Here is a 24,713-nt window from a genome sequence, read left to right on the forward strand (position 1 = left end):
ACACACACACACACACACACACACACACATGTATATATATATCCCTCCACACACACACACACACACACACATATATATATATATATCCCTCCACACACAAACACACACACAGTAATAAGCAGATATATACTATATAAACATTTTATATTTTTCATTTACATACTATGTATGTAAATGAAAAATATAGATGTATGAAAAATAAAAAATGAATTATTACATATTATGTTTCATTTACATACGATAATGTATACACATACATACATACATACATACATACATCTGCAGGAAAAGGAGAAAGTCCAATGCAGGCCAATGAGTGCTTTTAATTCTACATTATGCTGAGAGAGGTTAAAAAAAATCTGTGAAGCTAATGAATCTACATTGTTTAAGTGTGTGGGGTGGGAAATGTTCAGTTATGCATTGCATAAATTATATTTACAGCAACATATCCACAATAAATAGTGTTAACACACAATCATGCCCACACACAGACCATTGAAACCTCTGTATGTACACCTGTCCATCTGACAGATGGGAATGGGGGAGGGGTGGAGAGAGAGAGAGAGAATGAGGATGACGGTATAGGAGAGAAAATGGGTCAGAGGAAGAAGCAGAGGATACAGAAAAAGGACGCACATGTGTAAAGAAAATTGAAAGGAAAATAATCAAGCAGACAGAGTTTAAGAACAAAGCCACAGTGGGACATTGCCTATATTGATTCTAGATGTTATTTTAAGCTCATACACTACAAGATCTTGATCAAATGAATCACACTATGAATCTTTGTGAATATCCATGACAACAGTATCAGAGTACTAAAAACATCCGTGAGAATGTGTCTGTGTAAATATAATTCAGCCTTGCCTCTAGAAATCTGTTTTCCTGTTTTAATCTCAACTCTAATCAGAGCAAGGTCAGTCTGGGGCAGGGTTTGTGTGTCTGTGTTTGTGGTTAGAAATAAATTCTGCAAGAAAGTAGATCTTATAGACAATCGCATTCCAAAGATATTTTCCGAAAGCTCTGAATAATCTTTAAGGGCAGATGTTAATGGCTCGTAAATAACACAAAAGGATTTGTTGAGGGTCAGAGCAGGGCAGAGGTTTGTGTGTATGTATGTGTAAGAAAGCAGAAGAGAGAGAGAGAGAGAGAGAGAGCAACAGAGCACATGGTGTGGACTGAGTGTAAATTAGGACCAAGGCCATTTATATGAGGAAGGGGAAGGTGGTTGCAAAAAGAGGACAGTGTGACCTATACACGCTCACAAAAAGACTTGCTAAGATAACTGCTTTTCTTGCAGGAAATTCTCCATGGTCTAAACTTCTTATAAACTCCATTTACAAATGTTAAACTTTTGAATAAACTGGGGAAATATAGATGTGTGTAGATGATCCTAATAGTGCAGGCACACAAGACTTTTTATCCCTTTCATGTCTTTACAGTGGACAGCAAATTAAAAAAGCTATTACTTGTGTATGCATGGGTTTTGATTGCACAGGTGCACATCAAACACTACAGTGGACACTAGTGCATTATCCTATACACTGCCGCCAAGTGGCAAGCTGTTGTATGTGGAATCTTTTTCTTCTTCTCCAAACCAAGATGGCCGACAGCCAGTCAGAAATGCCAAGATGCTCCAGATGATCAATCCATTCCTTCTATCCTAGGAGAGTCTTACAGGTAAAAGAAATTTTGTAACATCAAGTAACATCTAAGGAGTCATATCATTCTTAAATTTTCCAAGTATTGATTTCAAATTGGGAGGAAATTCTGATTAATCATCTATCCACTAAACTGGACATCATGCTTCACTAGCTATATTTCAGCTACAATTCATACTATTACTGTGGCTTTTGAAAATGCTTCATCTGCAGTAACTTTTTTGGTTGTAAATAAATGTATTTGTGTTATTAGAATGTAATTTGCAGTTACAAAAAAGTAATCTGATTACGTAATGCTACATGTTACTTGTAACATCAAAAAAGTAATCTGGTTATGTAGTGCATGTTTTTTGTAATGCGTTTCTTTACTTGTTACATCAAAAAAGTGATCTGATAAAGTAATGCACATACTTGTACATGTTACCACCAACACTGCTCATTTCTTATGAGATTGAAAACACCCCCACACTAGTTTTTCCACTGTCTGAAACATCAATAGATCAATGTCGATTTCAGTCTGAGGTTTTCTCAGAGAGGAGAGCTATGGTAGAAATGTGTCCATCAGAATTATCAGCTATAAGGGTAAATCGACATACTCTGGAAGACTGAAAGGAGCGTGAACGTTTTCTACATAGTCTGAGTTGAGTTTCCACAGAGTTGTACCTTCACCAGATCTCATGATATAATCAAATGCTCACGTTTAGATATCAAAGACATGAATCATTCAATTTGAAGTTCTCCGTCTGCTGGTCGAACAGGAACAAACTCAATTGTGTTTGCAATAATTGAAGCTGTATTATATGTTTTGTATATTTTATAGTTTTCACATGATTTGGTTTGTTAAATACACATAGTATTGCTGTGTTATTAAGTTAAGTCAAGTCAAGTCATCTTCATTTATATAGCACTTTTCACAATACATATTGTTTCAAAGCAGCTTCACAGTGACAATAGGAAAATTATTATCGAGCTAAAGGTGGTTTCTGATTGAGTCACTTCCGTTGTAAAAATTGTTAATTATTACTTTAGGGGCAGCTTAAATGACACCTTTCCTACTGAAAGCATTACTGTATGTTTAATACAGTATCTCTTCAGTTAAAACTAAAAACACATAATGTCCACTCAAGTGAACATCTGAAAATATCTTGAAAAATGTGTAAGAAACAGATCTTGATTATTGATTCAGATCTAGTTCAGATCTTGTTTTTCATGCTAAGCAATAAAAACACATAAGGAAATCCTGACTTAGGTTGTCATAATTCATGCATGAAAGGATTAAAGGGCTTCTAAAATGCAATAGGATTCATCTGAATAATATTTATAATAATAATAATAATAACAATTGAAGATGTCATATTTAACAGATAGGCAACATGCAATATTTTACAGTGCTTTAGCATTACTGAATAAATCTTTTTAATTAGTTACAACAAACTATTATTAAAAGGAAATGAAAGCACTGACTTGCCATGCCCATGGTTGCAGGTCTGTAGGAAACAGGTCTAATTGCAGCAGCAATGATTTTTTTTTAACACAAAACAAAACACTCAGAGGAAAAACATGAACAGAAAAACCAGAACTGAAAGAAACACAGAGCTTTGAAATCGCTAGTGTTTCTGACGTCACAAACTACCTTGTAACCAATCACGTCAATGTGTGATCGTCAACAAGTGGATCTCTGAGATGGTGTGCATAAGTGGAGGCGGGGCTAATTTGCATTTTCAAGGAAAAAAAAAAGTTTAAATATGTAATTTTGGTTATCAAAGATGAGTTTTAAGGGATACAATTGTTGACTACCATCAACGAAATTAACGACAGGTGCAACTGATACTCAAATTCTATGAAAAGCCATGGAAACTAACTGAAACTCAGGAGACAGAACTAAACGTGTAAAACCCACCCAAACACACATGAAACACAGATGATCCCTTACATCAGTTAGTTTGTTCTTTAGTTTAAAAGTGAATCATTGTAATAATGGACAATTAAAGGGATAGTTGACCCAAAAATGAAAATTCTGTCATCATTTACTCACCCTCAAGTTGTTCCAAACCTGTATGAATTTTTTTTTTTTTTTGCTGAACACAAAGAAGGTATTTTGAAGAATATGGGAAACCAAAGAGTTGATGGACATCAATGGGGCCCATCAACTGTTTGGTTGGAACAACATGTAAATGATGATAAAATTTTCATTTTTGGGTCAACTATCCCTATAATAATTTTAATGATAATATAAAGTGATATTAAGAGTCAAAATGAACATCTTTATGGTTTGGTGTCAATGTACTACTTACAGTCTTACAGATGGGGCTGTGGGGGAGCAGAAGACAAAAAGTGGTTGGCAAGTTGGTGTCAGCAGAGTCCTAGCTTGACATTTCTGTGTGTGCGTGTGTCTGGTCATCTAATTTTTTACCTTGTAGTAAAATTCTTTAACCTCCTGGCTGGGCAATATATCATGTACAATTCAAGTATTGCATCATTTTAATGTGGATTAAAGCTGCACTGAGAATAAAAGGTGACGCATTTGCAATTAACATATTTGATTTGTTTCCATTATTTTCGCCTTCTCTTGCAGTTTCCATTAAATGATTCCATTTCCTCTAGATTTTTTTTTCCATTTCTAGTGCATTTTTTCTTTATGTGGTGAGCATGACTTTACTTACAGTTTTTGCATTTTTTTTTTTTTTTTTTTACATTTCAAATAATATACTACAAGCCTTATACTTTTAAACTTGTGACAATTTCATTTGAGTGCCATTTCTGGGTAGAAAGACATGCTTGGTGGAAACTCCCACGTTCACTAAGCATCATTTCCTTCTTAGAGACATCAAAGATCTGACTGAGTTGGCAAAAAAAGAAAAAAAGAAAGAAAGAAAGAAGAAGAAAAATGCTCATTCAAAATGGTTGATGGTAAGACTTACAGGTATAGTGGTCCAGTGTGAAGTCAGTATAACAGCACGATAAAAAAAAAAAACAGACAAAGCAGGAAACAGGCGGAAGAGAAAGTCAGTGTTGGTTTAGCTCGTCAACCATGAGCAGCAACTTTCTTTGTGCTCTTCTCATACTTGCCTTCCTGGAATCAGGTAAGTACATACTGTGTGAAATAACTAAAAAATTGCTTTTTTGTTTGTTTGTTTGTTTTATTCAGATTTGTACATTTCAAAAGTAAATGGATCATCAAAAAGCCTCTGGTTATTAGCTTTAGCAAAGGATGCCCAATTTGTTTATACATTTAAGACGGTTAAAGTAATGGAATAACAAATATGACTGTATGGTAAATTAAGCTATCATCTATCAAATGTTTTCAAATTTTGATAACGCACTAGCATTGTCAAAAGCATAGATCAACACCCTTACAGCACTTTCACTGACAGCATCTTATAATCACTCAATTATCATATTACTTTTCAGTCTTGTTGTACCTTTTAATGAATGGGTTGTATTTGTATTTCATTTTCATTTTGTGATTTACTTTTAGAATTCACTTTTTAGAATTTTCATTGATTTATTTATGCTGACTGGATTTTGCATGTATTATTTTTTTATCCAAGATTATTAAATGTAATAGAGCGAATTAAATTTAGCTTCTAAACACAGCTTGTATTGTGGTTTCAACATGCGTCATAAGCTGTTCTATCTAAAACGTTTAGAGCAGTATATAAATTGCGGTAGGCTTATATAAACCACTTCTGAGATCTAAATATAAAACAAATGGCTCCATTGTGGCTTCATAGGTTTGAAGAAGACAAAGCATTATTCTTATTAATAAATAACAAGTTTACAGCCATAAAGATTGACTGGAGAGAAAGGTTTTTGTCAGTAACAGCTAGACCGGTCATTATCAGGAATTTTGTGCTGATGATTAACCGTCATACAGATAATTGCGATTCAAGATTTAATTGTTCTGCTACTCACAGTAACACTTTACGATAAGGTTTCATTAGTTAACATCAGTTAACTACATTAGTTAACATGAACTAAGAATGAACAATACTTTTACAGCATTTATTAATTTTAGTTAATGTTAATTTCAACTTTTACTAATGCATTATGGAAATCAAATGTTGTATTTGTTAACATTGGTTCATGCACTGTGAACTAACATGAACAAACAATGAACAGCTTATGAGACCTTATTGTAAAGTGTTACCTGGATGTGTATATAATAATAAAAAAAATAAATAAATAATATAGGCCCATATGATTTACTTTTATTTTGTGAAAATTAATATCTATATAAGTATTTATGTAATTATTTGTAATATAATATAATGCAGTCTGATTAAACATACAATTCTTATGACGGAAGACCTTTGACTATCTTTGTGCACATTATAATAGTAATTATGATTCTTTTGCATCACCACATTTAAAGGCATTTCTTTAAGTGCTTAAATTTCCTTTATTTAGATGGCAAAATTTAATTGAAATTTAAACTGCACAATTATTGTGGTTATCTCAAATAATTGTGATTAGACTGAATAACCCCAACGATTAATCAATAATCGGCTTACTAACATCACTAAACGCTATTTTTTTCCTCGATTAAACCTACTGAATGTAAGCATTTTTTAACCTAAGCATTCATTATTTAATATTTTTAGATTTATGTCTCAGTGATTCTTGTAATCGCTTTTCATTTGTGTTTTTTAACAGGCAAATCAAACAGTGTTATATCTATCAATCACAGCCGAGATGGAGATGGCCAGAACATTACCTGTGTCCTCTTAGGGGACGAAAATATGACACAAATCAACTGGGAGATGCTAAGAGGTGCGAATCGCACAAAACTGGGCACGTATCATCCATATTTTGGAACTCACATAAATGGTGAATATAAGACTAAAGTGAAGATACAGAACAAAACATCTCCACGTCCAGCATCATCCCTTCTCATTGAAGTATCATCAAATGAGAGCGTGCATATCTGTTGTGCGTTCATAACATTTCCTTCGGGTAAACTGGAGCAGTGTACTGATATCAGTAAAAAAGATGTCAGTATCAACGCATCTACAATAAAAGGTAATGCTTGCACATGTTGTCCTACACATACTCTGCCATAACTTTGAGACTCTTTATTTTATTATGATATTTTCGTCATAGATTTTAGTTACATGAAACAAGAAGCAAAGCTGGGAATACTTGGACGTTTGGGTGCAATGATCATTGGAACGATTCTTTCCCTCTTTATCCTAACCATCCTATTCTACTTCTGCAAAAATAACAACTGCAGAAGGTAGAGATCACATCTTACAGACATTTACACAACAACAATAAAGACTAAGCTTATACATTAAAGATCAAAACAAAGCAAAAAACTGCATATAAAAAAAATACAAAACAATCTGAGAGTAATTTCATGGGAAATTTGACTTTGCAGGAGGAAGTCTTTTGAGATACGAACATACCAGACGGACTCACCAGCTGAGGTAAGAATTTAAAGCAAGTAACTGAAATAAATAATATATAAAAAATGAATAAATTATTAGAGATAAAGTTTCTGTCATTAAGAAGATGAGTAAGGTTAATAATTAACTATTCTTCTAAATGGTAATTCTATACATGCAAACATTAAAGGACTTATTCAGTACCATTCTATAATTATAACAGCTAAATGTGACAAAAAGCATATCAACAGCAGTCACAGTTGAAATGCTCACAGTGCAATCTGGAATTTGCAGTGTAAAAGTGCGAAAAGTGAAGTGTACTGAATTTTTTCTATGCCATTTCCTTTCAATCTCAAACACACTTTATCATAGTAAGTGATTACATTAAAGGTAGCAGTTTCCTGTTATTTTCTCAAGAACGTGCATGGTTGCGGTTAAAGTTTGAGCGCTGTTCTACATGACCAATTCTCACGACCCTTGTTTGTGGCAACATTATTCTTTATTGCAAATATATACTTTTTATTTTTATTATTTTATTGACATATATATATATATATTCATCCTAAAATGTAAATCTCTTACTTTAGACAAATACAGAAGAATCACATGATGCACCAACTTCTCAAAGTTCTCCAAATGGCTTTGACCCCTCAAAACTTTATGCCAAGATCAAAAATGACCTTTTCTATGGCCGGCTGTGGAAGTCTTACCAAGGCCAACCCAAAGCATGGACACAAGGTACAATGACTGATCAAGGACATGTTAATCACCTGTTAGGACAGAGTTCCTTACCAAGGAGAAATGTAGAGGGCAGCCCATTGAGGCCAAATACAACTGAATGATTACATTTCAGCAGTTCATATTATCTAGTCTTTCCAGAGCAATTTAGAGGAATCTTATCATATTTGTGTAAAGTAAAATAGTATAAAGCTAAATGCAATGTATTATGTAAAGAAAAATGATTAAATGAATTAATATTTTATTTTCAGATTAAGATGCATGTTTTTATCATTGAATAAACTTGTGAATCTTTTACGACAGTCTTTGCCACAAGTCCAAGTCTCAAATAATTTTGAATATTTTCTCTAGGCTAGTTTTATGAACTCTGTCAATTTATATATATATATATATATACACATACATACATACAGTGCACAGCATAAATGAATACACCCCCTCTGAACACATACATAAAAGATGTATTTTATTCAACTCGTCTCTACAGAATCCCCCACAGGTGCTCAAGAGCGTTAAGATTGGGTGAAATACATGTCCACAGGAGGTTTTTCACCTTGGGAGAATGCATATCGTCATTGTCATGTTGAGAAAATGCCCAACAACGCAGGAAATGAGGAAAGGGTAACATCTTCTGTTTCAAGTTTTTGTATTACATCACACAGACAGTGGTGTGTGAATTCATGACAGCATTGTTAAAGCAAAACTCCCTCACACCTTCAGCACTCGTACATCCCTAAGAGCTTTACTACCACTGAACTTCACTGTGGGAATCAGGCACTTCTCACTGTACTCCTCCTCTAGCAACACCATAACATTTTGGATGATTATTTCTGGGGACTTGTCACAAATCCATTGTTTTTTGAATTTCTGTGTTACTTTTGCTATGTTTTCACACTTAAATGAATGATTTGGTAATCCTCTTGTACCACTGTCCTCTTTTGTGCTATTAAGAAATAAGTTTCCTGATGATTCTTTTTCAAGTGGTTCAATTGTCGTCAGCATTAAGTCTGAGAATCATTCAGTGGGCTATATAACACTTTTAATTGTTAAAGAAATCACTTCTCTTTAAATGTTTTGGTTCAACATACCTGTGTTGATCAAAAATTGCCTTAAACTTACACCAGAAAAAAATATTTAATATTTCAAGAGGGTGTACTCATTTTTGCAACACAACATTTTATCACTTTGATAAGAAAATCTTGTTTTCCTGAATAATTTTGACATGCTTCTTTGGTAATTGGTCAAGCAGACATGCCCGAATCCAATTTTGCTATAACTTGCTATTTTTTTGCTATTGACTTTAGACCAGGTTTTTGTTGGTCAATGGTGCAGTCGTTTTTAGTTGCCTCAAAATAGCAACACGCCAACAATGTGCCTGAACACACCTTGTTTTCAGACCATCCTTTTTTCTTTCTGTATATTCCAACTATTTATGATCAGTGAATGTGATAGCCTATATATTGCATGGGACATGGAAATGATATGCACTTCAGTTATCTAGTTCTTGTTCTGGTTTTATACTTCCTGCCTGTGGTTGTAAGTTTCCATAATTACATCCTCTGAACATAAAACACTTTGTAGACTTTTTTTTTAATTATTATGAAATGTTTGAAAAAAAAAACAACAACAACAGTAACAAAAATTGTCACCATTGTCATACCTTAACAATACAACAATAATTCTTCAGTCTTTCAGTCTAGAATAAGTGACAAGTCCTTAAACAAAGCCACTGTTCTTATTGCTTTCAAGTTTTTAGAGAAGTCAATAGAATTAAAATACATTTTCATTTCAAATTTGAATCTTAAAAGAGGTTTGCATTTAGAAAAATTACATTTAATGTGATGTTTGTGATAAGTGATAGGAAAATTACATTTCTATATGTAATTTCTGTATGTAACAAATTTAACCAAAATGTCACTGTGTTAGAGCAATTCCAAAATAAATGTAAAGTAGTTTCAAATTTCTCTAAACAAAAAGAACAGTTAGTATTAACATCATTCTCAATTCTTTTGAGAGAGCACGTATCTGGGTAAAACCTATTAATTGAAGTATTAGTGAGGTAATGTCCAAAATTCCTTCCCAGGGAATGTCGCTTACAAAACCATTCCAGTAAGAAATTACATATGGCACAGAATCGGACACCTCCTGAAACAAGACTCTAATTTTCTTATGTTTTTTTTTTAAAAACAACAACAACAACAACAAAAAAACTCTTTTTAGACATGCTTTCTTTTTATTGAGGCCTATTAGAAAAAAACTGCAATGTCGCCTTCTACCCGCTTGGTGGGGCTACGATACTGTTTTTGAAAAGGGAATGGCTTCAGATTGTATCTTTTAAAGACGCTAGTGTTTATTATTTAACTGCTTTTTAAATGTAGCCTACTCGAAACGTCTCAAAGAAGATCTCTGTGCCCACGGTATCGAATGTTGGATAATTATGATTATAATTAAAGATGCCATTCTTATTAACAAAACAAAAGAAAGCGGTTCAGACTTTGTAAAGCAAGGTTAGACATTTTAAACAAAAGCCTGCAAGAATAAAGTCCATGTTCGTCCGAGGAGGGACTTGTCATCCAGATTGTCTTCTGGACCACAACGTCAAAATCACATGACTGGTCGACACGTCACGCGGTAAGTCCTGCAGACTGAGACACACTTTCCATCAAACACCACATTACTGAAGAAATTTTCTGCTCGGCTTTTGGTGTATACGTGTATCGCTTGTAAACTTATATCAGTAACGCTTTGCTTATCTTGTGTTTTTGAAAGTAGGTTAGTTGCATTTTTAGCTGTGCTTTAGTTAGTGGTTAATGTGACCATATGATCATAGCAAGTCCACTTTCTTCTTATTACCATCGACCAGAGGTGTACAATCCTGGTCCTGGAGATCTACCTACCTGCGGAGTTCAGATCCCACCCTGATCAAACACACCTGTCTGTAATTATCAAGTGTGCCTGAAGATCTTAATTAGCTGGCTCAGATGTGTTTGATCAGGGTTGGAGCTGAACTTTGCAGGAAGGTAGATCTCTAGGAGCAGGATTGGGTACCTCTGCCCTAGACAGTAATCCAGAATCATTATATATATATATATATATATAATTTTTTTTTTTTTTAATAATGTTATCCACACTTGGCAGTAACACCAAAAGGTGTTTGAATAATAAGTTGCTTAACAGACTTTATCTACTACGTAGGCTGCATCTGCTTGCAATAGGCCTATTTAACAATTACATTCAATTAAAATAAGATATTTTAATTTTTGATATATTTTAGACTTTTAATGTTGTTGTTTAAATCTGTTTTTATTTGTTTCTGAGACTAGACTAGACAAAAAAAGTTACAGTCCACCTGTGCAGTAACGATGAATTCACACTGTGTGGGTGAAAGTGATGGACTGACCTTCTGTCTGGCAAGACCAGAGGATTACGATGACGTGATGGCCATATCACAAGACATATACGGTGGCAATGACTACCTTCCACATCGCTATCACTCCTGGATGACTGAGCCAGGAAGAGTGGTTATTATAGCACGGAGAGATGGGAAGCTGGTAAGTGATATATGAGTAAAAAGTTTTGATAGACCTCACGTGTTTTCTAATATTACAGTAGCTCTGACAGAAGCCATGAGGAAATATTAAATACCGTTGTTAAATTGTAGGCTAATGTTTCATTAAAGCATAGACACACACCTTATAATAGTTTATATAATATAAGCTTACTATATGTTATAAAACTAGGATTTCCAATAAATTTACAGTGTTACCAAAGCTTGTTTATTTGGTCATCTAAACTTGAATGATACAGAGAGATGGAATATTAACATTTAACATCTGTGTGTTTGTTAAAATATGAACCATTAAAATCACTAACTGTTATGATAGGAAAAAGTTAATGGTTAAAATATGCTCTGATGTGTCTATTGAGAAATACAATGCTTGCAGTTCTCAAGAAAGACAACATTTTAACTTGTGGCTGAAATTAACCACATCAGTGCCTGTGTTCTCTGCTGTGCGCATATTTGATTGACTCATGACCCATATACTTGTACTCTGGATATGACATACGACTGGACAGCTTCGCTCTTCGTATATTCTAGTCTAGGGCAGTCAAATAAGGCCAACAACACCACTGTAATTGTTTGTTACTATCAGAGGTGGACAAAGTATACAACTATATTACTTGGGTGAAAGTACAGATACTGCTGGTCAAACATTGCCCCATTACAAGTTATAAAGACAGATTTTTATTTAAGTAAAAGTACAGAAGTACTGTCTTTTAAAAGTACCTAAGTGTCAAAAGTAAATTTCCTTTTTTATATATATCAATGCATTGTTTTATTATTGTTGCATTGTTGTATGTATGCTTACAATACCTCATGCCTCTGAAGCAACCTACTGAATACACTGACTAGCTTGTAGTATCTGTGGAATAAAGAGCTTTTAGAATTTTACAAAACCTAGAGAAATTAAACAACTGAATTGACAAAATGACAGCCATAATCATTTTTTTTTTTTAACACTCCTACCCACCCCCACAATAAAATTAGATTCTCCCACGATTCTGAACACCAACTAAACAAAATAACATGTCATTTACCAGAGGTTCTGACAAAATATTAATTGCTGCAGTCTATTTAAAAATGTTTAATTGATTTGAATGAATTATTTTTAAAAATCATTTTGAATGATTTAATGACTCACTCATAAATGCTTGTTTCATTACTGGACGAGTCAGCATTTTTGAATGAATCTCTTGAATGAATAATTCAATGACAAATACATTTTTAACAGTCACTTGTAATCGGTACAATCATTATTTCAAGTGTCATTGTGAAATTTCTGTTATTAATTACTCACCCTTGTGTCGTTCCACACCCGTAAGACCTTCGTTCATCTTCAGAACACAAATTAAGATATTCTGATGAAATCCGAGAGGTTTTTTTATCCTGCATTGAAAGCTACGAAATTACCGACATTCAAGGTCCAGGAAAGTAGTAAAAACATCGTTAAAATAGTCAACGTGACTACAGCGGTTCAAACTTAATGTTATGAAGCTTCTGTGTTTATGTCCGAACGCCGACTCATTGTTGGCTGGCTCCTGTGTCGTGCGGCTCACGTGACCAGAGCCAGCCAATACTGAGCCGGCATTAGGACGTAAACACAGAAGCTTCATAACATTAAGTTTGAACCGCTGTAGTCACGTTGACTATTTTAACGATGTTTTTACTACTTTTCTGGACCTTGAATGACAGTAATTTCATTGCTTTTAATGGAGGATAAAAAAAAAAACTCTCGGATTTCATCAAAAAATCTTAATTTGTGTTCTGAAGATAAACGAAGGTCTTACGTGTGTGGAACGACATGAGGGTGAGTGATTAATGACAGAAATTTCATTTTTGGGTGAATTAACCCTTTAACTTTCAAATGGTGTTTGCCCTATTTTGATCGTATACATCAGTGGTTATATCCCAGTACTTCTGTGATCATTTTAATAATTGTAATCATTTTAATAAAAATACCTATATGATAACTGCACCAATGCAGATTTGAATGTTCCGGTATGAGACAGGCGAATTGTTATCATTTAGGAAAGAGATTGTGTGGGTGTTTGAATCGAGATGGCGATCTTTTTATGATTAATTGTGCAGCTCTACACATAACTATAGTAATTATGCAAGGTAACAAAAAAATAATTACAAGATATTAACTCAATTTAACTCTATTTAATCATCTTCTTCCATTTTGCCATCAACTTATCATCAGTGTTCAAAAAATGCTGGGAAATCCTTGAACTTCATGACACGTGACCCTACAAGAGTGATTATTGATAGGCTGTCTGTCACCTGCAAAAAAACAATCATATAAGAAAAAAAACATATAAGACAATGTTCATGTCTTTCAACTACACCAGTGCCCTCCACCTTACCCTTCTCTTTTCTTTCTCCTTTTCCCCATTCTACTCTTCCGATGCCCTCTCCTTTTCTTAAACTCTCTGCTCCCCTCCCCTCATCTATTTCTACCTGTTCCACTCTTCCTCTTCCTCTCATTACACCTCTAAACTCTCTCCACCACCTTCCACCACTGTCTTTTTCCTTTCTCATGATTATTATTTATTTATTTTTTTTTAAAAGTTGTATAACAATGTTTGTTACTTTTTAAAATAGCTTTTATAGTTGACAAATTACAAATTTTGCAATTTTTTTTTTCCCCCTGATATATTAATTTAATTGGCTGTGTGAACTGTTGTGAACACATTTGAGAATTTTGTACACAATGTTTTGAGAAAATTATGCATATGATTTATAATTTGTATGAAATGAATGAAAACTGACAATTACAAATTGTTCAGATCACCGTGTTAATTGTTTTGAATGCAGTGATCTGAGTTTGGAGAAATGTGTCAAATTGATTCAGAAAAATTGTAACTATGAACAAAAGCACATTCACAGGAAATATGTGCCTATTTAAGAGAGTATGCGATTTCGGACGCAGCTCAGGTATTTTAACCTTTTTTAACCTAAAATAATTATTCCTGTGTGCCTTTAGTTGGCGCTGGAGTCAGGCCTGGTGGTTGATGGAGGTGAAACTGTGATAGTTGAGGGATTAAGAGTGTGTCCGAATGAAAGGGGCCGTGGTCTGGCTGGAGTGATACAGACATTTGTTGATGGCTACATAAAGAAGGTCTACCCCAATGTGAAGACCAAGCGCCTCACCAGAACAGACCCAGGGCCTGAAAAACTACGCAAGTTCACACTGCTGGCCAGACGGGTAAGTTAAATTGATATTTGAAAAGTGAAACATATTTCAAGTCACCTTTATTGTTCAGTATAAGCACTCTATACAAAACAGATTGTTTTAAAGCAACTTTACAGTGATGCACAGAAAAATGATTCAGTAATGCAAACAAAATTCAATTCTGCTGGAAAGTAGCTCTAAAAAGACAATAGTGTTATTATTCAGCTGAAATCAGTTCAGTGTTGATTCAGTTCAGTTCAATAACTGTAAAGCTCATATGGAATGAGTTCAATTCAGCTATTAAAGCAGCTCTGTAGAAAACAGTGACGTCATCATCCAGCTCAGTTCTTGCTAACTTTATTTAATGTATTATGAACAAAGATTAATTAATAATGAACAATAGTATATTTTAGGGCTGGTAAGCAATTCAAATTTTTAATCTATTTAATTCGATGATGTGCCACTTAAGTAATCTAATTAATTGTAATTTTTTCAGAATTTATTTTTCAGAAGCTGCATCTGAATTGGTATTTAGATATACTTGTAGACCAAAACAGTTTGGTTACTAACATTCTTCAAAATATCTTTTTATGTTCCACAAAAGAAAGAAAATCATGCAGGTTTGAAACGACATGAAGGTAAAGAAATGTAAACAGAATTAAAATTTTTTGGCAAACTATCCCCAAAATATGAAATCATCTTTTTTTAAAGTGCCCCTATTATGCTATTTTAAAGGTTCCTAATTTTATTTAGGCGGTCTCCTACAACAGGTTTATGTGCATCCAAGATCAGAAAACACTTTCATTTTCTCATAATTTACATTGCACATTACCACATTTTTTTCACTGATTCTCAAACAACTCGTCTGATGCTTCAGTCTCTCTAAACCCCTCCTTTCCGTGAGCCTGCTCTGCTCTGATTGGCCAGATGGCACATTCTGTTGTGATTGGTCTACCACTTATAGCACCCGACAACAGCAAAAGGCTATTACCATAACAGAACTCCAGTTCTGGACTGGAGGCTTCCGGAGCTTACCCTGTAAAGACTAATTTTATACCCTGTAAATGATGGCGTCAATTTTATATCAATCCGAGCGCGAGTGCGATGATGAAACATTGGAACTAGTTATTCAACCCAGACTTCCATCGCAAGGACAACTTCTCAGGACATTTCTCAGTGATACGCTACTCAGTTTGACGTACAATATGAGATGTTGCAACTCTAATTCCTCTACATCAGCATTAACAAGTGTATGTCCCATCAACAATCCAATGTGTATATTTCTAATTTATTGCGGAGCACATGTGGTAACTGTATTATCAACAGTATCATTAACCATGCATACGTTAGCCGAGCACTAACGTGAATGACTGATGTAACATTAAAGTTTGTAAAACAAACCTTGCTCCATTTCTCAAAGTAGTAAGAACAGCAGACAATCTGCATTAATGGACACAGTTTTAGGTAATAGAGTCCAACAGCTGATTTGCAAAAGTATTTCAGTAAGACAATAATAACATGAGTTAGCCGGAGACATAGGCTACACAATATAAAACGCATTTTGAGCACTCGGTAGAAAATATATACATCAATAATGAATCATACTTACAGGTTGTGATTTTGAGGAGCAAGTTGGTCCAAATACAGTGGGTACTGTCCCATCTTTAAAGGTGCAGTGTGTAAAATTTGGGATGATCTATTGACAGAAATGCAACATAATATACATAACTATGTTTTCATTGGTGCATAAAGACCTTACATAATGAACTGTTATGTTTTTATTACCTCAGAATGAGGCATTTCTATCTCATACCCCGTGTGTCCCCGCTCCATGTCAAGTTGCCATTATGTGCCGGCATGTTTCTACAGTAACCCTAAACAGACAAACTACTCTACAGATCACGTTTCGTCACTATGTTCGATGGTGTTTTTAGGGGCAGCTTGCATCGTCACTAAGTTGAATACGCACAAAGTAGTAGTGGGTAATGTATTCTCTGCTGTCTCAGACGACGACATCTTTGTCGTGTTGGCCAGACGGCCACCGTAGCTTCTCCGAAAGGGAGGGGTGCGCGCTGTTAGTTGCAGTTCGAAACCTCACCGCTAGATGCTGCTAAAATTTACACATTGCACCTTTAATGAATAAGCATTTTGTAAATCCCATTTAGACCTCAGAGATTTGAGAAGCAGTCGTCAAAAGGTTATTCTTCACATCCTCATCCTTTGGAAGTGTTTACAAAGAGAATTTGCTTTTGAAGAGCAAAAAACGTCTTCTCGACATGTACACAATAACGGAAGTGGGATTCGAATTCCTGATGACTCGTTTAAGCGGTTCAGAGTCAACTCTTTTTTTTTTTTTTTTTCTCAACTTTATTTATCTTGCACTTTCGGCTTCACAACTTTGCAGATCATTTACATTCACAGACAGCTACATTACACATAGCATTAAAGGTAATATTTGAAAAAGCATAATGGGGCACTTTAATGAAGTGACACTCTAAATAAGAAACTAAAACTGCCAGTAGGTGGTAAGCAGAAGGTTGCTGGCTCGATCTCCGCAGCGTCACCACCAGTGTGTCCTTGAGCAAGACACTCTACTCCAGGTTACTCCACATTGATCGTCCCTGTAATAAGAGCACTGTAAGTCGCTTAGGATAAAAGCATCTGCGAAATGCATAACTGTTAATAAATGTGATTTTTGTAAATCCTTTTTTGTTAGTGTCTTAGGCACAAACACTCAATAAAGCTGCTTATTTCTTAAAGTTACTTTTTGAAGGTACTACTATAATATAAATGCATACATACATTTCATACAGTTTCTATTTAGGGGCATAAAGGGTTAGTTCCCCCAAACTAATAAATTCAGTCATTATTTACTCACCTTCACGCTGTTCAATCCCTGCTGGTTCCTTTTTTCTTTTTTTTCCCCACAAATGCTGCCGTCACCTTTCCTTGCAGGTCCTGCTCCACCACAAAAGCTCTGCAGCAAACATACAGACATCAAGAATCAGAAAAGTGCTGTAATAACCCTGTTTAAAATTACGATAATTAAAATAAAGTACAACTTAAGATATAAATAGACTTTGTATTCATTTCTGTAGTATACTCACTCAAAGCTTTTGATGGCAGCATTCCTTCATCAGTCTCTCTTCACCGGATAAATACACATGCTCATCTGTCCCTGTAACATCCAGACAAGATTCAAGTTTCCTCTGAGATTTTTTTTTTTAACTGCTCAATACTGCATTTACATGTTGAAGTAGTTGATGATGTGTTAACTCACTTTTTACCCAACACAAATGTTCCTTAATTTATCGACAACTAAAATAGATAACTTATGTCTAGTTACTTGTACTTTTGTTTATTTACATTATTTTCATTCATGTAATGTAATCAGTGTTGACAACAGTGAATACACACACACATCACTCAGATGTCTATTACATGTTGTGATGTACTCATCATCTGCAGTACTTATTGAATATTTTCCTGTCAGATGTTAAATAAACACATTCGGGACAAAAACATCTCTCATGTGAAATTGCACTCATTACTCGTGTGATATTGCTTAACTATATCATATGATATAAATACCTCAACTCAAAGTTTATTTATAGAGCACCTTTAAAAATAAGTGTTTACCAAAGTGCTGTATAGACATAATCAGAATAAAACAGTAAACACTTACAACAAAACAAAAAACTAGAACATCATAAAAACAGCTCTCATACTAAGTTAATAATGAGTTACTGAGTTACGCCAAAGAGTAAAAATGAGTTTTAAGACTAGATTTAAAAGCAGAAAATGTTTGGGCCTGCATAACATATAGAGGCAAATCATTCCAAAGTTTTGGGGCTGCAACTGTTCTTCAGCCTTGCTTGAGGGACGACTAAAAGTAAATGCTCAGTGGACCTAAGTGCTCTTGATGGACCCTGTATTAAATCAGAAAGATATCTTGGTGCTAGTCCATTTAATGATTTAAATATTAAAACTAAAATCTTAAAATCAATTCTAAAATAAACAGAAAGCCAGTGAAGGGAGCCCAATATTGGTGTAATATGTTCCCTTTTGCGCGGTCCTGTTAACAGATGAGCAGCAGCATTCTGTTCCATCTGCAATCGTGTTAGGGAGGCTTGGCTAATACCTACATAAAGGCCATTACAGTAGTCAAGGCAGGTTGAGATAAAAACATGTATAACAGTTTCAAAATCATTAACTCTCTGGGGTCTGAGGATTTTTGGGGCCCTGGGGAAGTTTTGACATGCCCTGATATTTGCTTTTTTCAGTTGCTTATAAACATATTAATGGCAAAAGTGTCATTACACTGTATTCAGCACAAACCAGGCTACCATAATATGTGAGCAACATGTATGTACGTTTGTATTTTTGAGAGAATAATGTTTATGCATGGTTATTGAAAAAAACAAAAAATTTAAGTCACTCAAATAAGGCCACAAAACAAATACTAAATATGTGTCCACAAGACTTCTGGGTACTGAATGTAGAAGCCTAGAATTTTTTGCTTCAACATGATGTGAAAATCATCCCGCCTACTCATTCACATAAAACAATATATTGATTTAAATTTTGTAGGAGACTTTTTGTTTAGAAAGACAGTATGCATGGAGACATGAATACTCATGTGAGTGAGAACTAAAGAATGTGAGGGCAAAGTAGTTTATTTTGTAGTTTATTTAGAATATAGTCAACAATATAAATGAGAGTCAAAGGCACATTTTGAGTACAGTTTTACCTGGAAATAAATCCTGTTCAAAGATATAAGTGAACATCACTTACCTGGCATTCCAAGGTGTTTGGTGTTTCTGTGCACTGAAGAAAAAAAACTTTCCTGCTTCCTGTCAGTGATCTCCCCATCATATTTATGCAGTCTAATGTGTTCTAATATCTGGTCACTATGATTCTCAAATCTGAAATATTATTACAATTTAAAATAATGGTGTTCTATTTTAATATAATTTATTTCTGTGACGCAAAGCTGAATTTATTGCGGAAAAAAAAAAAAAAAAAAAAAAAAGCTTCACTGATGTGGCACTAGGCTATTTCACAGTAAACACTTCATAATCTGTCCAAAACAGGTCAAAGAAATCTTGTTTAAATGTTCATATTATCTCTGTGAAATTTTATGTATCATATTTGTTATATTATAGAGCTTATAAATGTTGGAAACATGTAGGATTTATATTTAAACAGTCTTTTCTTTATTTTGCAAAAAGCACAACATTTTGTTTTTACTGTGTGTGCACACAAATAAAAGCAGACATTCTGTAGTTTCAATTGATGTATTACTTTTATCTGTATGACAAAAAATGACAGAGTATATTAAGTCGATTTTGCTGCTATGTGAAGAAAATCCAGCAAAACGCGCCAGCAATGGTGCTATGGAGTTAGTATCTTTCTGTTTCAAAGGCAGATAGAGTTGTGTATCATCTGCATAACAATGAAATGTGATGCCATACTTCCTAAAAATGGACCCAAAGGGATGTATAAGGAGAGCAGGATAGGCCCAAGAATGGAGCTCTGAGGGACCTTTAATTCCAACACAATGCTCCAAATGAGAAATTATGATGTTATGGCTGGGGCAAATGGCACAACTCGCCAGCCATCTTCTCTGGAGTCAGCAGTGACTGAATCACTGCGTGCCATTCACATCCCGGGTGACCTCAATTATGCAGCCGATGCGCTCTCACGACAGGTCACGCACCACAAAGAATGGAGACTCCATCCCCAGGTGGTCCAGCTAATATGGAGTAGATTCGGAGAGGCACAAGTAGACCTGTTTGCCTCCCAGGTATCCTCCCACTGCGCTCTGTGGTGCTGTCTGACCGAGGCCCCCCTCGGCATGGATGCTCTGGCGCACAGCTGACTCCGGGGCCTACACAAATATGCGTTTGCCCCAGTAAGCCTCATTGCACAGACACTGTGCAGATTCAGGGACAACGAAGAACAAGTCCTAATGGTTGCACTCTACTTGGTTCTCAGATCTCACACTCATGGCAACAGCCCTTCCCTGGTGGATTGCCCTGAGGAAGGACCTTCTTTCTCAAGGGTAGGGCACAATCTGGTATCCGTGCCCAGACCTCTGGAACCTCCACAGCTGGTCCCTGAATGGGACGAGGAGGAATTCAGAGGTGTATCTCCAGCAGTGATAGATACCATCACTCAGGCCAGAGCCCCCTCTGCTAGGCAGCTATATGACCTGAAGTGGTGCATTTTTACTACGTGGTTTTCTTCCCCAGGTGAAGACCCATGGAGATGTGGTGTCAGGTCTCTGCTCTCCTTCCTACAGCAGGGCCTCGAGAGCCACCTGCCACTCTGCCACTTCCACTCTTAACATTTACGTGGCTGCAATAGCAGCGAATCACGACACTGTGGATGACAAGTCTTTGGGGAAGCACGACCTGATGCTTAAGTTCCTGATTCAACCTCCGAGACCTCGCCTCATCCCCTCTTGGGATATTTCCCTAGTCTTACAGGCTCTGCAGAAAGATCCATTTAAACCTTTGCAATCAGTGGTGCTTAGTGCCCTCTCCATGAAGACGGCCCTCCTGATTGCGCTCACATCTTTTAGGAGGATGGAGGACAACCTACAAGCCCTCTCAGTCAGTGAATCGTGCCTGGAATTCAGACCTGGACCGAACACAGAGTTTCTGACAATCTGAACAGGCTCTTAGTCTGCAGAGGTCAGAAGAAGGGGAAGGCTGTCTCCAAGCAGAGAATGGCTCACTGGATTGTGGATGCCATTCTCCAGGCCTATCAGGCCCAAAATATACAGTGCCCATTGGAAGTGAGAGCTCACTCCACTTGGGGTATTGCCAACACTTCAGAGTTGTCACATGGTGTTTATCTAGCAGACATGTAGAGCTGCGGGCTACACCCAGCACCTTCGTGAGATTTTACAGTCTCCGAATGGAAAAAGTCTCATTCTGAGTTTTCGGTGATATCAGGTAAGCTTCGGTCGAGCCGGGTGGGTGTAGTGCTTGCAACAGAGCCTTTCCCCACTCCGAGGTGATAATGTGCACTTTTTCCGGTCTAGGTGAGTTCCTCTTGAATGGCGAACACTAGGCCACCCTTCTCCATCATTTCAGGTGAGCCCTTGTAATCTGGAAAGTGCACCTGTATGTAGTCGTCCCTAACGGTGACCCCATAAGATGTATTTTTCCACTGTTCAGTTTCCCTAGCGGTGAACCCAGTGGATGAAGCTAGCTCCATCACCACTCACTATGGCAGGTAGTCTCCCCTTCAGTGGGGCCCACCATAGACTTTTTCCCTATGTAGTACTTGCCACTGGCTAGTCCATAGGGTAGGATGTGATCTCCGTAGTGTTCCTTTCTCACTGAGTTAACAACGTTAACAACCAGGTGTACGCAGCTGTGAACTCTAGGATTAGGCTTACTGCCTAAAAAAAATTTTTCAGAAGAGGCCCTACAGCTGCAGTGACCTCTTGGAAAGGAGAGTAGCCTCCTTGAAAAGGAGACCTGAGGTCTTTTTACTCTGGGTGTTACGAGTGAGTGTTGCTGTACTTGTTGTTGTACTCTCAGAGGTGATTGAGGCTCCCAAGGACGACCCCCAACCTGTCGGTTCGACACAACCGAGACGTTTTCCCAGAACATACAATGTCACTGAACGGTGATGTCACAACTATAAGAGCATTATTCATATGTTTTTGCACGGCCCTAACTACATGTATATAGCTTTGTTGAGACCATATTTTTCAGTTGATCAGTGATATTCTCTCTCACCTTTGATGTTGTTGCCCCTTCCATTACATTGATTTCTGATTCTGACTGACCCTATGTTTATGTCTCCCCCTATCCTGATTAGTATTAGCAGTTTCAACTTTGGGATCTCTTTTGATCAGAAACCGCATGGATATGGAAAATGAAAATATGCTTGATTGTCTTTTTGACATTTTAGGCAATATTAACTTGTGTTTAGGCTACCTGATTAATTATTATTATATATACACTCTTTCCAACGCTATACCCTAAACTTTACGCTTTACTACACGTAAAACAATAAGCAGTAAGCACCAACCAATGAGAGTGATGAACTTAAGAAAGCTGATTGGTCAAAAATATATACTTGGGGCCAATAGCAAAATATAATCTTAACATAACCATAGACTTAAATATTAATTTTAAAATGCTTGATGATCAAAATAGTGTGTAATCTGCATTTGTCTTTTTATATTGTTATCTTTGATGTTGTTCTTAGATGAATTATGCACTCTAATAAATGTTCTTCTTTCTTCTTGACTCGCTCTTTGATCCTTACCACAGCAACATTTATCTCTGTTTTTTTCTTTCTGTCTTTTAAACCAGGCTGTTCTGTCTCTGTTGGGGAATTCTGAGGGTCTTAATAGCTTTGTCTCAGGTCTGAAGGAAAAACTGCTAGCGTCAGATGGGTCCAATAGCAGCCGTCCTTTAGTGTCTGTAAAGGACTTGGATGCTCTTAAGGCCCTTCTTTTGGATTCAGACCTGTCTTCCAGACTTCAGCTTCCAGGGGGTGCTATAATCCAGGACTGGGAGCCCTTGAAACTCATGGAGAGTAACCTTCACATCTTGTCAAAGCGAAACCTGACATGGTTTGTAGATGGTTCTTGTGGGAAACCCCTGTTCATGAGCCTCCACACACCTCCCTATCCTATTCCATTTAATGGAGGGTCTCTACGTTTTAATATCGACCTGTATGGGACAGACACTTCTTTAGCAAAGAAGGCATTAACAGCTCACCTGGACAGTGCGAAAAGTGAGATTCAAGGAATAGTTGTGGTTCATATATATATGCATCAGGCTATATGGGAAGATTTAAAGCAGTTTTGTGTGGGCCATGACACGGTGAAGCAGTTTCAAGATTACTGGGAGCAGCTGTTATTGGAAAGAGAGTTATAATGATACCTAAAGAGGATAGAGAAAAGAAAAGGCTAAAGAAAGGCTTGTTTAATTTTTTGGTGATTGATGTTGTCTTGACCATAATGGACAACATGGAATCAGCTTTGTTTAAACAAAGTGTTTGTTTAACATGTTAAATCAGTTAGTCAAGCTATTGTAGCACTTTTGTAATTTGTGTCTGAGTGAAACAAGGCAAACCATCTGTGAACTCATTACTATAAAATGTGCTGGTGTCAGAAACATGAGGCATGTATTTGTTCCTTCATGTCTCATGAGTACAGAATGATTTATGAAATAAGTGTTTAAAAGAAAAGTACTTCATACTTCACACGCATGTGCTTAAAAAAAAAAAAATCAATACTGTATATAACAACTTCAAAATTAATCATTAAACTTTTTCAAAATAAATACAACAAAATTGAAAGTCACAGTGTCTTTTACTGTATGTATGATACATTACAGCTGTTAGGCAACTGATATCGGCAGTGACAAGAGAAAAGGATGTTAACACTGGAAAATCAGCCTCTTTTTCCACTAGGGTGTTTTGTAATTGCCTTTCATGATGGAAAAGCACACGAGGAGTCCTTTGGAGAAAATATGTGACATCTGAGAAACAGGCAACAGTGTAATGGATGTGCTGAGAATCTATCCATCAGCAAATTATTCTCCTCCTCTGACCATCTATGTTGTTCCCCCCCTCTCTCTCTCTTTCTCCATCACATTCTTTCCTGTTATTTTTTCCCTTCGTAATACTCTCTCTTTACTTTACAACCATGATTTATGTCTTTCCGTCACGCTCACCCCTTCCGTCGTTCTCACTATTCCGCCTCTGTCCTTTCGTTTCTCCTCCTCCATTAGTTTCACGTCACTCTTGCTCTGCTGAAGCACTTGGCTTGTCATTACACTCATTTAGTTCCAGTTCTGTCTCTCAAATAATGTCCATCTGTTCCTCGTACCAGACCTTATTACAGAGCATCTCATGACAGAGCAGATCACCTTCTCCCTCCCTCTTTTCACAAGCACACATGAAGACACCCATCCAGACACACAATTACAGTCATCAACTTCATTAAATAGACTGATGGAAAAAGTGGAGACATTTTGTCCACTCATGAAATATTACATTTGAGGTGTACACTGTATTTCATGCATGCTGTTATAAAAAGCTTATATGACATTTATTAACCAGATTTCTAACTTGTCACATTCATTCTGACATGCATTACATTTGATCATGGACCACGAGAGACTGAATTATTAACATATGAGAAAGGCTTAACAACT

The 24,713-nt window shown here is 36.1% G+C and overlaps 2 protein-coding genes and 1 long non-coding RNA gene across 4 annotated transcripts; 2 read left to right on the forward strand and 1 right to left on the reverse strand.

Moving 5' to 3' along the window:
- Nucleotides 1-3,713: 3,713 nt before the first annotated feature.
- Nucleotides 3,714-9,136, forward strand: si:ch211-196f2.6 (immunoglobulin domain-containing protein). 2 transcript variants are annotated; one of them, XM_051899927.1, is made up of 6 exons: nt 3,736-4,741; nt 6,315-6,680; nt 6,762-6,894; nt 7,039-7,087; nt 7,633-7,783; nt 8,271-9,136. In XM_051899927.1, exons 1-6 carry the CDS (start codon nt 4,690-4,692, stop codon nt 8,297-8,299), a joined length of 780 nt encoding a protein of 259 aa, XP_051755887.1. In that variant the 5' UTR covers nt 3,736-4,689; the 3' UTR covers nt 8,300-9,136. The 2 variants fall into 2 exon arrangements, with proteins under 2 accessions (XP_051755885.1, XP_051755887.1); XM_051899925.1 differs by lacking the exon at nt 8,271-9,136 and having other exon boundaries at nt 3,714-4,741; nt 7,633-8,088.
- A 366-nt stretch (nt 9,137-9,502) lies between these two features.
- On the forward strand, nt 9,503-23,847 carry nat16l (N-acetyltransferase 16, like). The gene is made up of 4 exons (XM_051899923.1): nt 9,503-10,414; nt 11,107-11,334; nt 14,332-14,553; nt 22,860-23,847. Exons 2-4 carry the CDS (start codon nt 11,146-11,148, stop codon nt 23,427-23,429), a joined length of 981 nt encoding a protein of 326 aa, XP_051755883.1. The 5' UTR covers nt 9,503-10,414; nt 11,107-11,145; the 3' UTR covers nt 23,430-23,847.
- Nucleotides 16,864-24,472, reverse strand: LOC127515837 (uncharacterized). Its single transcript, XR_007930867.1, has 2 exons — nt 24,231-24,472; nt 16,864-17,698 (listed from the first exon to the last, which is right to left on the reverse strand). It is a non-coding gene; the product is annotated as an uncharacterized LOC127515837 (long non-coding RNA).
- Nucleotides 24,473-24,713: the final 241 nt, after the last annotated feature.

Source organism: Ctenopharyngodon idella, chromosome 7 (assembly GCF_019924925.1).
Source record: "Ctenopharyngodon idella isolate HZGC_01 chromosome 7, HZGC01, whole genome shotgun sequence".
NCBI classification, from domain to species: Eukaryota; Metazoa; Chordata; class Actinopteri; order Cypriniformes; family Xenocyprididae; genus Ctenopharyngodon; species Ctenopharyngodon idella.